Here is a 13,226-nt window from a genome sequence, read left to right as displayed (position 1 = left end):
CCCCTCCCCCCCCCCCCCCCGGTCCGTTTTGGGTAGTTCGTATTCTAGGGCTACCTAGGCGGCAGAGACATCAAGTTTACGTGAGAGGAGGGAGAGGGAGGATGATAACGCAGCTGCCTAACGCCACATTTCTTTTTCTCTCCCTGTGATGTGAATGCCGTCAGGGATTATGCCAGCCAAAAATTACACAAAGCAGAAAAATACACTGGATGTTAAGATTGGCTCCTCTTGGCGCCCAGCCTATTGACGACGGCAAATTGAACCGAGCTCGGTGTTTCTCTCCATGATCAATACCGTAAAACCCCAGGGCAAAAAAAGCAAGCGGCTCAAGGTGGAGAAACGGGTGATGGGGAGGGCGTTTTTCTTCTTCTTCTGTTTACCGCCCGCCACCGCCCCGCTAGTTTGTTATTTTTCTCTCTCCTTTTTTATTCCCACCAACGGCGTCCACATCGCACTGGTGCACCAAAAGCGGGCTAGCCTCATCTCCACGCAAAGGCACGCAAAACCACACCCGCCAAGAATCCTGGTTTGTGGAGGCTGTGTGGTGGTGGCGCCAGAAACGTGACGGTTCTGCAATGTGCACGTGCAGCACCAACTGCCTCTTTTGACGTTGTGGACAGCCACCAGGTACGTATCTAGGGTAGCTACCTGGTTGTGTAGGCCCAGCTTGGAAATACCCACTTCCTTGAGGTCAGCATTGGACACATTATTCTCCCCCTGGGACGGACCGTGAGACGGGGAGATGCCGTACGCTCTGGGTCTTGTGGCCAGAATCTGGACCGGAAGTATTGGTCAGGCTGCAAATTGTGCGCGCCTTGGCATCTACTTCTAAATCAATGTTTGTGCTACAACATGTTGACATGGATTCGGCTCGGATAAGCCTCCGGCCTCGGGGTGGACGCGCACATACAATGCCGGCTCCACGTCCGCCATGCATGTCGCTCCCACATAGCACCAGCAGCCTTGTGGCCGAAATCACGTCTAACCACAGCGTCCAAGAGCTGACCACTGACTAGTCTAGGCGATTCTGCCACAGTCAATGGGCAAAAAGCCCAAGGGCGAGCAGCCGGCACCGGAGCCGGCCCTGTCCCCAAACCCGCGCCGGTGATAAGCAAGGTACTCGCTGGCGGCTGCCGTCAGATACGTAAAGGTTGGTGTGCTAAACAGGTCACATGTGACGGCGCGTCAGTCGTCCGCTTGGGTGTATGTGGGCCAAGCGAATATGCGTGATATTCTCCTGGTAGCGAGTGCCGCGCGCTGGCTCGCTCGAGCTACTAGCCCTGCCACTAGGCCGCGTTGAGAAAGCGGCGGCCAGCCACCCCTGGGAACCGGTCGAGTCTTTGCTCATGATGAGTAGCCGGCCGACGTGCCTGCGGGCAATTAGCACTTCAGCCGGCACTGCCGCTGCTGGGCAGCCAAATGTGCCGAATTCGGCGATATGATTCGACGGCTCGGGGATCAACTTCTGCCGGGTGATCCGCCAGAGACTGGCTGGAATTGCCCCAAGAGGACAACAATAAAGAGACCCTTGGGGGTCCGGACTTTGGGCAGAGGCCGAGGCGTGGGAGGGCACTTGGTTAGGCTTTTCCAGACCCACGGCGCCATTGCCAATAATCGGGCGGATCCTAAGAACCGGGGCGAATGGCGCGCTTCATGGGACTAGCTCGCCTAGATGCCCTGACAAAGACGCTGCTTTGGCCATTATACAGGCGAATATAGTGTCCACTTGGAGCTGACGCGATCACGCGGAAATCCCGCCCGAGCAAAGGGGTATGTATAGTGCATTGCATGCGTCTCGAGCAGCCCCATGCCGATCGCTCTGGCAAGGGGCCCGCGCCGGTATCGGTGTATTGGACAACCCGATTGGAGGTCTCGAGCTCGAGTTAGCAGAACGAATGGCGGAAAATCGGGAGCCGTAGACCGCCATGTGGCGGAGGCACAAGCGCATGATGCGAGAAGAGATGCAGCGCTTCTCGTCAGCGTGTCGGTCGACCACGCCAATGTGAGGCTTGGGTTCGACCCATGATGGCAAGAATCATCTGCCGTGGGACGTAAAAGTGTTCCGACCGGGCGTCATCACTATGCTCTCGACACTGCCAAGATGAGCTGACTGAAGGAAAACCCAAGGAGCGGACACGAACGAGGAAGCAGACCGAGATGAAGTCGAAAGACGCCACACACTTGCGGCTCCAGCTTCCTGCAAGGCGACATTGGAGCGAAATCCGCCAACCTTCCAGGACGGGTGACGACGGGGTGCATGCACAGGCCCGAAGGGAACCATGCGGGTTAGATCAAAGTGAGATCTGATGCACGTCAAGCGCGGCTCTGGGATTGGCAGGGTAGAGCAGGGGAGGGGAGCGAAAGGCGCGTCTGGAAAAGTGTAACGCGGACAGAAAGAAAGGCCGCGCCGCAGGCTGGCGCATGTAATATTTGGGGACCCGATGTGGGTCTGTGGGCCAGTCCATAGGAGTAGACGACGAGGCGCGCGCCAGCCATCGCTCATGGGGTCTATTGTTTGTTGGTTCTGAAAGCCGGCGCCATCAAGCGAGGCATTCGTTCGCCGTTGTTGGGAACGGGCCAGCGTGGCGGCGGTGGGCGTCGTATCCTGTCCACTAGGAGAGGAGTGTCGCTCGTGACTCGGAAACAGGAGCGCGACGGCGGCGACCCGAGCGAGGCCTTGTGCCGGTTCCGCGGGCCACCACCTGGGAGCCACCACCTAGGAGCCAGCATCTAGACGATATGCAGCGGTGGTTGGTGCGAGGGCTAGCCCACCCTTGGGCATACAAGGACGGGAGGCTCGTCAAGGTGTGTTGACAAGCCATCGTATTGCAGCCTGTGAGAGCGCGCGGGCAGTCATGATTGCTGACGGCAAGGGACGCATCAATGGGAGCCGTTTGCTGACAAGTGAAGCAACACGAGGTCGGCAAGAAGCAGAGTCGAGAGCGCAATGCGACGTCGGAGAGCAGGCAAGGGAGGCTAGCAGAGAGACCGGCGATGAGGAAGGAAAGTCGGCGAAAGGACCGAAACGGATCGAGGGGCGACCAACGAGGGCGGGCATTGGAAATTGCAGCGTGCAAGGCGGGCCAGGGTCGGCGAGCGGCGTCTTGTCGTTTCGCCATCCAACTCAGCTAGAGTTACGTTGCAGAAGGCAAGGGGCAAGGGTTGAGGTGCGATGGGCAAAAGAAGCATCGAGATCAGGACCATCAGAACCAATGGTCTAGGAGCGCCGGTCCTTTGTTTCCAGGAGAGTGGCGACAGCGGGAGGAGGCGCGCGATTAGTGGATGGCCCGTCATATACGGGAGCAACACGTGGGGTGGGCAAGAGAAGGGCGAGGGCATTCAAGCTGGAGAGTGCAGATTTGCATCAGGAAGAGCCTCAATTGGGTCGGCCGACGAGGGTGTCTGTTGCCTTGGCTTTTCCAGTGGGCGGGCAAGGGACGCGTTGCCGCGCAGGGAAGGCTCGATCCATCTGGTAGTGGTAGGGCTGAGGAGGCAGCCGATGGGGCTGTGCACTCCAAGCGCGTCGGATACGGCCGGCGGGGGGTCTGGACGATTGGCGCACCAATCTTTGCCCTTTGGCCTTTCTTGTCGGTGTCGCATTCGGGCGATGGAATTGGCTGTAGTTGGTTTGGAATTGGGCAAGATCGACGGTCGACTGGCTGTCGTATTGTTTGTGCTTTTTTTTCTTGCTTGTTTTTTTCCTGTTCCCCTAATTCCGGACCCCAAAGACCACGACGCGCAGCTAGGCGGGCTGGAGAGCTGGAGCTGAAAGAAAAACGGGGCGAAGCGTCGTCAACGGTGGCAAAATCTCGTATGGACCAGATGCCGCAAGACGAGCTGAAGCCGCTGAAGCCGCCGAGCGAGAGCCCGTCGCCTCGACGGCATCCACCGCTACTCTTCGTTCGGCTCCGTCGGCTGGCCTTCGGGGGTTCGCGCAGTTGGGGGCCGGCTGAGGACTGTGCCTTTCCCTTCTGGGCTCCCGCAAAGCCGCAGCGGCAAAGCTGTACACGGGATTTGGCCATTTTGCATGCAGTGGAATTGTTCTGGCAATAGCAAAACCCACGCCATGGAATTTCCATGGCGGCGGGTCACCCTCCACTGACTCCCACATTCACGCCCCTTTTTGGCCTCACACCACCACCACCAACTATCTATCCCAGATGCAGGTATTTATGCCGCTTTCGGATTTTTAAAAATACTCTGGAATGGCTTACCGCCTCTTCACGGAAGCTTTCGAAGCCGGTGTACCACGCTCGCTGTGATGCAATTGGCAACAGTGCGGGGGCGGGTGCGCAGGCTCACAGGACAACCACCGCCCCACATATGTCGATTCGCAATTCAAACAGGAAGTCCAGGGCCGAAACATGGCCGCTTGATTCGCTCACATGTGCTGGCCAACTGCGTCGTCGAAGCTGCATCTCGAGCGGTGCTTCTGCGGGCCACGCCGATCAACCGCTGTTTCTGCCGGCCACACACACCCAGGAATTTCACAGTGACACACGCACACACGCGCACACACTCTTCATACGAAATTCTATGGGGGCCATTTGTGTCTTCAGCTCCAACTGTCCAGATTCAACTGCACGTGCTACTTCGCGGAGGCGGTGAGAACACAGAGGGAACCTGCGAGCAAGGACGGGCGGGCTCGACTTGCATGGTTTTGTGGGGGTTTGGGCTGGTGGATGCTACCGACAGCTGGGCGAGGGCGTGCGTGAGGGCGTGCGTGGATGAGCCTGGCTTGGCCAGTGCAATGCATCCATTGCGTGCCGTCGTATCGAGAAGGTTGCCTGCGAGTCTGTGAGTCGGGTTGCCTGCCACCCTGCGTCTCGACCTTGACTTGTCTCCATCGCATCTGCGAGGCTAGCTCCATGCATGCCCCCCGCCCATGCTCTCTCCACCCGATTGGTTTCTGCCAACCTGTGATGTCTGGCAAGTATGCACTACAAGTATGCACTACACACAGCACTGTGGGCTCGGCTAAAGGGACCATGTACTGTAAGCAATGCTCATCGCTTCCAGTCCCAAGGCAGCAGCTCCGCCAACCTCGTCTTTGGCGGGGGCTTCGAAGCTCCACCGTCACTCCCAGGGCGGGCACCTTGGGCTTGGTCAGCGGCTCTGACGTCTTGATTGATGTAGGCGCCGCGCGAAAGCTCACCTCAGCTGAACCGGCTCTCGACCGCCAGCCAATCTGTTCCTACCCGCCCGAGCGAGGTTAGATTGCGAGGGGCCATGGCCGCGGTGCCTCTTCCGTGATACTTGCCGCCGCCAGCCCCAAAGCGGCAACGTGGGCGCTTCTAGACCTTAGTCTCTTTGCTGTCCTTTTCATCCTGCATCACGCGCTCGAGTGCTTGCTTCATTTCTTGCTTGCCAGGCCGTCTCTCGTGTGCTGACTCTCGGGTACATGAGACGCCGCACCCGTACATGTCCGTCGCCGTCACCTTCCGCCTCTTGTTTCGTTGCGTGCGGCGGCGGCTGGGGCTCGTGGCCAGTGGCCGAGGAGACCCCTGCGCTTGGCACCTCTAGCGCGCGGCGTTTCGCTCGTAGGGCTGGCTCGGTAGGGGTTGCATCTTCAACACCCCTGGACGCCCCCTTGTCCAAATGCACCACTTCCCCTCTCCTCGTCCCCACCATCCAAGGAAGTAGCAGCCCAGAGGGGGCAGGGCCGCCCCACGCCGAGCTGGTCTTGCAGGACGTGCCTGCCTGTCAGTGAGCCGGCTGCTGCGTTCCTTGGGAATGGGAAAGAGCGAGCAAGCCACCTCCCACAAATGTCGTAGCACTGCATTTCCACTACTTGGGAGTTTCCTCCCTCAAGCTGCTGCTGGTGGCCTGGCCTGGCCTGCATCCTCATAGGCCGCTGACCGCAGCTGGGGGCCTGGTTGACCACCTACCGTCGGCCCGCAATTATCGCCCTCTGGTCTCGGTGCCATTTCCCTCTTCCTCTCACCGCGGCGCTGTCGCGTGCGCCAACCTTGCCGTGCCTTGGGCTGGGCTGGCTGGGACCTTCGGAGATGAGAGGGCCGGGGCCGAAGAAACACAAAGGCAAATTTGGTCGGCTGAGAGGCGATCGAATCAAGCCATTTTCTGCCATTTTTTCCTTTTGTTTTTTCTTTCCTTGCCCGGCCCCACCTTGGTCTTCGGCCAGCTTTCCGCTCTGTACCTAGCACGCTTTCCGATCGACCTGCAAGATGGCGAGTTGCTAAGGCTAGCACCTGTGCTAGCTCTCCTCCCCTCATGTCGGCCTACTACTTTAGCTTGGAGCAGAAAAAATCACCATGACCGCCAACCGCGCCCTGCCACTCGCCCACCGCGCTGCACCTATCCAACCCGCCCAAACATGGCCTCGCTTCCTCTTACCCATGCTCCTGGCCCGTGTTCTTACCCCTGCTCCTGTTGTTTGGTCCCATTTTGCCCAAGTCGAATCCCGGTAGCTCGGGATGCTGCCTTGGACTGATTGGCTGGCCTCCTAGGCTCCTATTATCTTGATCACCTCGCGCACCGACGGCCTTGTCGACTCCACTTATAAGATCCCCTCGCGTCGGCGCTTTACCTGCTCGCAAGTCGCGCATCGGTTAGCCTGATCCAGTCCTGTTTTCTTATAGATCTGCCCGAGCCCAGCTGGTGGGTTTGTCTCATCTCTTTTTTTGTTCTTTTCCCCCCTCTTATTTGGGCTTTCGGTGCTCCTGTCGTGTCTCCGGGTCAACCCCCACTGCCGCCCCGAGTCGGACGACGAAGGAGCCATATCTCTCCCTTGCCCTTTGGCCCTGCCGCACGGCTTCTAACGCACGGGTTACTCGCTGCCTCCTGCCCTCGACAGGCCCTCCATTTCGACCTGGCCGAGCCTCCCCGGTCCGAGCCCCAGCTACTTTGGCCTCGTTGCCGCCGCCTCCTTTGCCCGTCAGCGGCCTCGGTTTCGGCCCAGGCTTGCCGAGCTGTCGCTGTTTCGTCCACATTACTGTGCCTCTTCGCCGTGCCTCGAAGCTTGCCTGCCCCCAGTCTCTCTCTGGTCGCCGCTGGTCCTTTCTGCCCGCTCGTTGTTGGCGCACGCGGCCATCAAACAGGCCAACCCGTATAAGTCGGCCGCCAGCCTCGCCACGATTGGACGCCCGCTGGCCGCGCGCCGCGCCTGACGTCAACCGCTCTTCTGGGCCTCTGTGTGACACGGCGCACCTGCAGCAACTCAACGGCTGGGCTGCGTTGGCTGATGCCCACCCGTGTGCCGCACGCTTCGTGGGCCGACTGACTCCTTCCCCTAACCCGGGGGTCACCCTGAAGCCGCTAGAAGGAGGCTGTGCAAACTCCCGCCTATCCACCCACACCCCCTCGAAAAAAGCGCACAGCAGACGTGACATTCGGTCAGAGCCTGCCGCTCCTGGCCGGCTTTGTCGCTGCAGGGTGGTCCCGCATCCCTTGCAGCCGCTCGCAGGAATATTCTGGGTCTGCCTTTGGTGTGTGTGCGGCTTTAGAGCTCTCTCACGCTCGCGTCTCTGCCACTCAGGCCCAGTCTTTGAACCTGTCAGCAAACCACAGGTGCAGAGGTCGAGCCAGCAGGGAGCCCCCAGCATCACAAGGCCCCCTGGGAGGCCACCGCCTACACGACCAACCCACCCGGAACATTGACCCTCGATTCTCCGCAAAGTCTACGCTCACTAGAGCGCCCAACAGTTGCGACCCTAATTCGCCGCATTTTTCGAACACACCCATCTTGCGTCAGCTCAAGCCACACCACAACAGGAGGCACGCGGCGTACATCGCCTGTTTGGGACGGCCCCCAGTAGTGGCACCAAACCGCAAAATCTCAGACGCCAAAAAGGGTGTTGCTTGGAATCTTGCCCGCACAGGGTACAGGACCCTGGTTGCGGTGTGTCTGGAAGAATAATAAAGGGGAGAAAAAAAAAAGAACGGGAGGGTAAACAACAGGAATAAAAAGGAGGCCCACAAAAAGAAGGAAAAAAGACAAGTAGGATTCCGTCCACGGTACTGTTTAACACACCCCCTACCCCCTTTCCTCCACACTCTCACCACAGCGGGCTGCACACCCCCCTGACGCACTACGGTTCCTCAAGGGTGGACTGCATCACCACTTGGGCTGGCTGATACTCACTGTCTCGCCCTGGTATACATAGCCGCATGCCCTTGGGCCAACACCCACCGATCCCACTTCTCGATCGGCTTCTCAGCCCAACATGCCTGTCTTTACACCGCGACCACGCCTCTTCTTGCGCGACGTCAGCACCACCATCAGCACCACCAGCAGCAACGGCAGCGAGACTCCTAGTCAGGGTTACAACGTCAGCCTAGGCTTGGAGACCGAGTCACATCCTCGCGGCGCTCTCGACAAGCTGCTCTGCACACATATATACGCAGTCGCATTGATCGCTCTACTCGCGGCTGTGGTTGCTGCTGTTCGCTTCTCCCTGTTCTCCAGGATCGCAAGTGCCAGCCGACTCAAAGGGAGGACAGTGCCCTCACCCCCTTGTGCAGGCTCACGGCCGACCTCGCTAGGCCTCACCACCCCCGCAACTAGTGCCAAATCAGAAAGTGGATGCGGCCGTCAAGGTGGTGGGTGTGAGAAAGAAGGCATAAGCAGCGCGCAGCCAAACGAGTGGCTGCGTTGGGGCATTTTCGAGCCATCCAACTTGGCGCGTCGTGCCGGTGGGTTCGGGGAGAGCACCGTCCCTCGGGCTCCGCTCTCACCACCTCAACAGCGACAGAAGCAACAACAACAACGACAGCCACAGGATCAAGGGTCCCGTCATCATCAGACATCCTGTGAAATGGTCGACGCCCGGTCACGTGGAGTCAGCACCAAAGAGGACGGGGCTAGGTCAGGCGTCCACTTAACTCGGACACGGTCTGCTGCTGCTGCTGCTGCTGCTGAAAAGGCTGCGGGTCAGCCCTATAGGGTGCCCCCTCCCAACCCCTCATTCTTCCCCCAGTCGCAAGCGACACTTGAGCCGGATGTCGGGCCCCAGGACGTGCCGACTATGGAAGGTGGCGATAGCTGGTCAGGGGCTCCGGCCCTGGACGCCCGCGCATCTCGGCAAGCTCGCTCGGGTGCCTCGTCGACGGCTATATGGGGCGGCAGTAGTGCCACCGTCGCCCACCATGTGCCTGGCACCATCTCGTCAGGGTCGGCATCGTGGTCGGTTGCGGCCGGCCTTGAACCAGCCCCGGGCGTGACGCAGGACTCTTTCAACAGCAACTACAACTCGGACTTCGGCCACGCGCAGCTAGGCCAGGCTACTCCTCAACAATTCGGGGGTGCGCCGGCGTCCCCAGACCCCACGTCTCACTTCCCGGCCGCCTTTGCCTTTCAGGACCGACGTCCCACATATGCCGCCTCGATACCGCCCGAACTGGGCGGCGGCGACGCAAGGCTGTCCTTTATCCACCAGCCGAACCCTGACTACATGTCTGCTGGGATGCCATCCATGGGGCAGCCCTCGGACACAACCTCTTTCTCTCCTCAGTCCTCAACATCGACCTCGGCCGGGTTTGCCACTGGGGGCTCTTACGCTGGGCGTTGGACACCACGCAGGAGGAGCTATAATCGAATGGTGTCATCCGGGTCAGAACCCGACGCTGCACCGACCACCTATGGGACAAGTGGAGGGGACCTTGGCTATGAGGACGTGCAGCAGTGGCAAACAACCGGCTTCTCAACTTACCCGTCTCTTCAGCACTTTGCCCCGTTGTCTTTTCCCGGGACGGACGCGACGTATCTCCCACCACCACCGCCTGGGTCCGGCGACTACGGCCGCGACACGACCTTTTTCGATCACCACTACCAGCAATACCCCCAGCCGTCAGCGCAGCAACATCACGGCCATTACGACGCGACGGGTCTGCCGTCACACCACGAGCAGGACCAAGGCCACGGAGGGATGAGTGCCCATGTAGAGACTGCGTCGATGGACGACGAGTCCAGCGCCAGCTGGAAGAGACACACACGTGTGCACGACGGTGGCGTCTGTCTAGCCTGTCTGGCCAATGGCGGTGGCTTTTACGGCGATACGGTGCCGTTGGAGGAGAGGCGACCGCGATAGAAGTTTGCGGCACCTTGCTCCGAGGCACGCGTTATGACGGCGAGAGCGTTGGTCCAATTGCCGTCAATTCAAGTTGGCATGCATTGTCGCACAGTCAAAAGAGGGGAATTAAAGAAAGAAAACCCCCAAGACGAGGATTCCGGGTCGGTGGACGACACAAAAAGAAGGGACCCCAAAAAAGAAGCACATGTGCGGTGCAAGGAAGCCTGGATGGTCGTCGTTTCCCCTCTCACATGACAGACGCGGAATTTCGTATGCGCCGGCGCGGGCACTCCCTCTGCATAAGATTACCGGCTTTGTGAGTGGTGGCAGCGTGGGGGTTGGTGGGCGTAGGCACAACAAGCACGCACGCGCACAAGGACGCGCCCACACGCCACCCACCTCCCCAGGGTTGCCCAGGGTTGCCCCGCTGGCGAGGACGTCAAGGGGGCAAGCGAAGCGGCAGACCAAGAACCAACAGAATCCAAGACATGCGGCTCGGAGCTTGCCGTCCGGCGCCACCACCGGTGTGACGGCCAACGACGGTTCGCATGCATTCCAGTCAACCGAGTCCTCACGTGGTTCCTCACCGGTTTCCGGCAAGGCTCCCTCGACTCTGATATTTACCTTTATATTTTGTCTTACCCAGCTGCCTCGTCTAGTGTTTGCGCTTTTCCGCCATCTTCTGTCAAAATCCATTTTACCCCTATCCAATTTTTTCTGTTCGGGCTTCATGGACAACTTTTGCTGGCACTCCTAGTATCTCGACCGCTCCACTGCAACGGGCGTAGTATACTTGGATGACAGTGGGCTTTTCTTTCGCCATTTTTTTTTTTTTTGGATTGGAATTTTTGTTCTTATTATCAGCTGATGCACCGCCCAGCCCTCGAAACTGTGGCTACCATTTTCTCTGCCGTTTTTTTTTCTTCTCTTTTTCTTTTTGCATCCCTTGCTTTTACCAAAACCTGTTCGATTTCATGCTTCACCTTTCTGGCATCTCCGCTGTTGCTCATGGCGTCTTGAGCATTCTCAGAGAACAAGCTGCTCTCTTTTCTTTCAAATCATTTCTCCTGCGCACTGCACTCACAATCCAGATTATGATGTTACGACCCTTTTTTAGATTGTCATGTCTATATACATTTTTCCAAGTTGCTCTTGTCAGCTCGTATAATGGCTCTATGCATCGTGTTTGTTTTTTATACCCTTGAGCATGTTTCTGACCCTATCGTTTGTGCTGCTTGGATTTGAGCGTTTTAATATTACGATATGGTAAAGTAACAGAGGGCTAGTTAGATTAATCAGGTATCAATATTAACAAGGACTTTTGTTTGCTCACCGGCTAGCCACCGCATCGCTTATCAGCGCGTGGCGAATTGGTTCTGCGGGCTTGCCACCAAACCGGGATGGCTATACGAGGAGCAAGCAAAGGTTGGGCGCCGGATTGCGGCCGGATCAGATTAGGTCCGGCCTAGTTTTGTCCTCGGGCCTATTTACTTGATTTCTCAGCAACTGCTCTGCTCTCTGTCGCGTCATGCTGCAGCGGTTCGGCATCTTGGGCAATGTTCGATGATTAACAGCAGTGCTCGTATTTTACAAGCCATTCGGTGCCGAACAAGCGGCCGGGTTGACCGGTGATATCACAGTAAGGGTAGGTAGCTAGGGAGATATGAATATGGGGATATTATTTTCACACGTCAGACTAGGAAATTGCGCGTGACACATGATTCTCTCCCTCCAGGGCATGTCTGTGTGTGATTACACTTTGCAGTCGGCTCTCCCGGCACAGGTTAAGCCGGGTAATACGGGTTGGGGGTTTGGTTATGCCCGAGCTCTGTGGGCTTTGGCGACGGGAAAGGGGATTGCTGAAAAAAAAAAAGCGGACAGGGTCGGTGATTTCAAACAAGGATGATTACAGGACTGGCCTCTGTCTCTGAAGACGGTTGATTACAGCCGATCCGGACTTGGCCTGGCCCCCAAGTCCGAAATGTCTGATCGGGGCGCATGTTGGTTGGCTGGTGATTCCGAGAGGGCGTGTGCCTAGTGCGAGCAGCAGGCACCCTTCTCCAGCGGATCCTGAGGGCGAGGTGGAGTGTGACGCTTGTCGACGTAACGGCCCTCGACGAGACATGGATGGGCGCGGTGAGGGGAGGTTTCGCGGCGGTCGAGGTGTGTGTGTGTGTGTGTGAGAGGGGCTCCCCGGGGGGCGGCGGCGGGCCTCCTTCCTTTTGCGGCAGACATGCCCTTCCTGTCTGACGAGCTGGAATGTCTCGGGGTTTCGGATTTTAGCATGGGAGTTCCAAGGCCGGCTCGGGAGGTGGCGCGACCTTATGTCTCATCCAACGCTAGGCACCCTCCCATCTGGTAAGTGGAAAGGGCTCGCAACGCCGAGGTGGTCATGTCAAAAGCCATACCCGGCGCTAATTACTGTGTCACGACCAGAGTTCCGGGAGAGGAGATTGACGGTCCGAGTTTCGGGGGGGCCGGATGGGACGGTGATGGAGTCCTTCGTCGGGCGGAACCAAACAGGCTTCGTAGTCTGCCCAATCACGACATGCCGCTGCGGCTTCATATCGTCAAATCTCGGGCGAGGCCGGCTCTCCTGGGGGGGCCACGGGCGGCTGGGGAAGTCTGGTCGCCATGGGTGTGGTGTTCTTGCCAACCGGGGGAATCGACGGCCCAGCCGGGCGAACCCCCCACAATCTATAAAAAAAAAGGGGGGAGAAGAGCGTCATGAGGCACACGGTTGGCCCCGGCCTTGTCATCCCATGTTCGCAGGCATACTTTGAATCCTTCCCGCGGGGCGCCCTGGAAGAATGCAAAATCCTACCCATCCTCAAGAGTGCGTTGCCGAATTCTTTCTGGGGGCCAAACTGAAAAAGAGGCGCGGAAACCCACCCGGGAGGCAGCCCCCCTTCCCTCCCTGACATATCACAACTGCGGGTCTCCCGTCTACCTCGGTGAAGACATGAGGAAGGAGGGATGATGGCGGCCCCGGTCTTGATTCATCATTGCGCATTTTGGCCGCGTCGTGACTTTTTTTTGTTCGCTCACGTTCCGGCGTTCCCGGGGGCCCAGCACTGTCCCCCTGTAGTGTCGTGAATCCTCCCGCTCGGCGTGCCCGTGTGTCTTGCTCCTTCCATCTCGCCGAAGATGCGGTGACGACGACATGGGCGGTTGTGCATCGTCAGGCCTCCCATCGGC

At 58.6% G+C, this 13,226-nt stretch overlaps 3 protein-coding genes across 3 annotated transcripts; 1 reads left to right on the top strand and 2 right to left on the bottom strand.

The window, feature by feature from the left end:
- Positions 1-2,965: 2,965 nt before the first annotated feature.
- On the bottom strand, positions 2,966-7,349 carry GGTG_13090 (hypothetical protein; the record flags this gene model as incomplete). The annotated part of the gene is made up of 9 exons (XM_009230992.1): positions 2,966-3,617; positions 3,722-4,001; positions 4,215-4,256; positions 4,690-4,795; positions 4,962-5,194; positions 5,422-5,700; positions 5,945-6,053; positions 6,355-6,547; positions 6,785-7,349. 9 exons carry the CDS (start codon positions 7,347-7,349, stop codon positions 3,340-3,342), a joined length of 2,085 nt encoding a protein of 694 aa, XP_009229256.1. The 3' UTR covers positions 2,966-3,339.
- A 684-nt stretch (positions 7,350-8,033) lies between these two features.
- GGTG_13089 (hypothetical protein) lies at positions 8,034-11,346 on the top strand. The gene has a single exon (XM_009230991.1). It carries the CDS (start codon positions 8,184-8,186, stop codon positions 10,044-10,046), a length of 1,863 nt encoding a protein of 620 aa, XP_009229255.1. The 5' UTR covers positions 8,034-8,183; the 3' UTR covers positions 10,047-11,346.
- A 716-nt stretch (positions 11,347-12,062) lies between these two features.
- Positions 12,063-13,222, bottom strand: GGTG_13088 (hypothetical protein; the record flags this gene model as incomplete). Its single annotated transcript, XM_009230990.1, has 3 exons — positions 12,063-12,282; positions 12,437-12,643; positions 13,077-13,222. 3 exons carry the CDS (start codon positions 13,220-13,222, stop codon positions 12,063-12,065), a joined length of 573 nt encoding a protein of 190 aa, XP_009229254.1.
- Positions 13,223-13,226: the final 4 nt, after the last annotated feature.

The sequence above is a fragment of the Gaeumannomyces tritici genome (genome assembly GCF_000145635.1).
Source record: "Gaeumannomyces tritici R3-111a-1 unplaced genomic scaffold supercont2.10, whole genome shotgun sequence".
NCBI classification, from domain to species: domain Eukaryota; kingdom Fungi; phylum Ascomycota; class Sordariomycetes; order Magnaporthales; family Magnaporthaceae; genus Gaeumannomyces; species Gaeumannomyces tritici.
The sequence above is the reverse complement of the archived record's forward strand: the minus strand, read 5'-3'. Positions and strand labels throughout refer to the sequence as shown.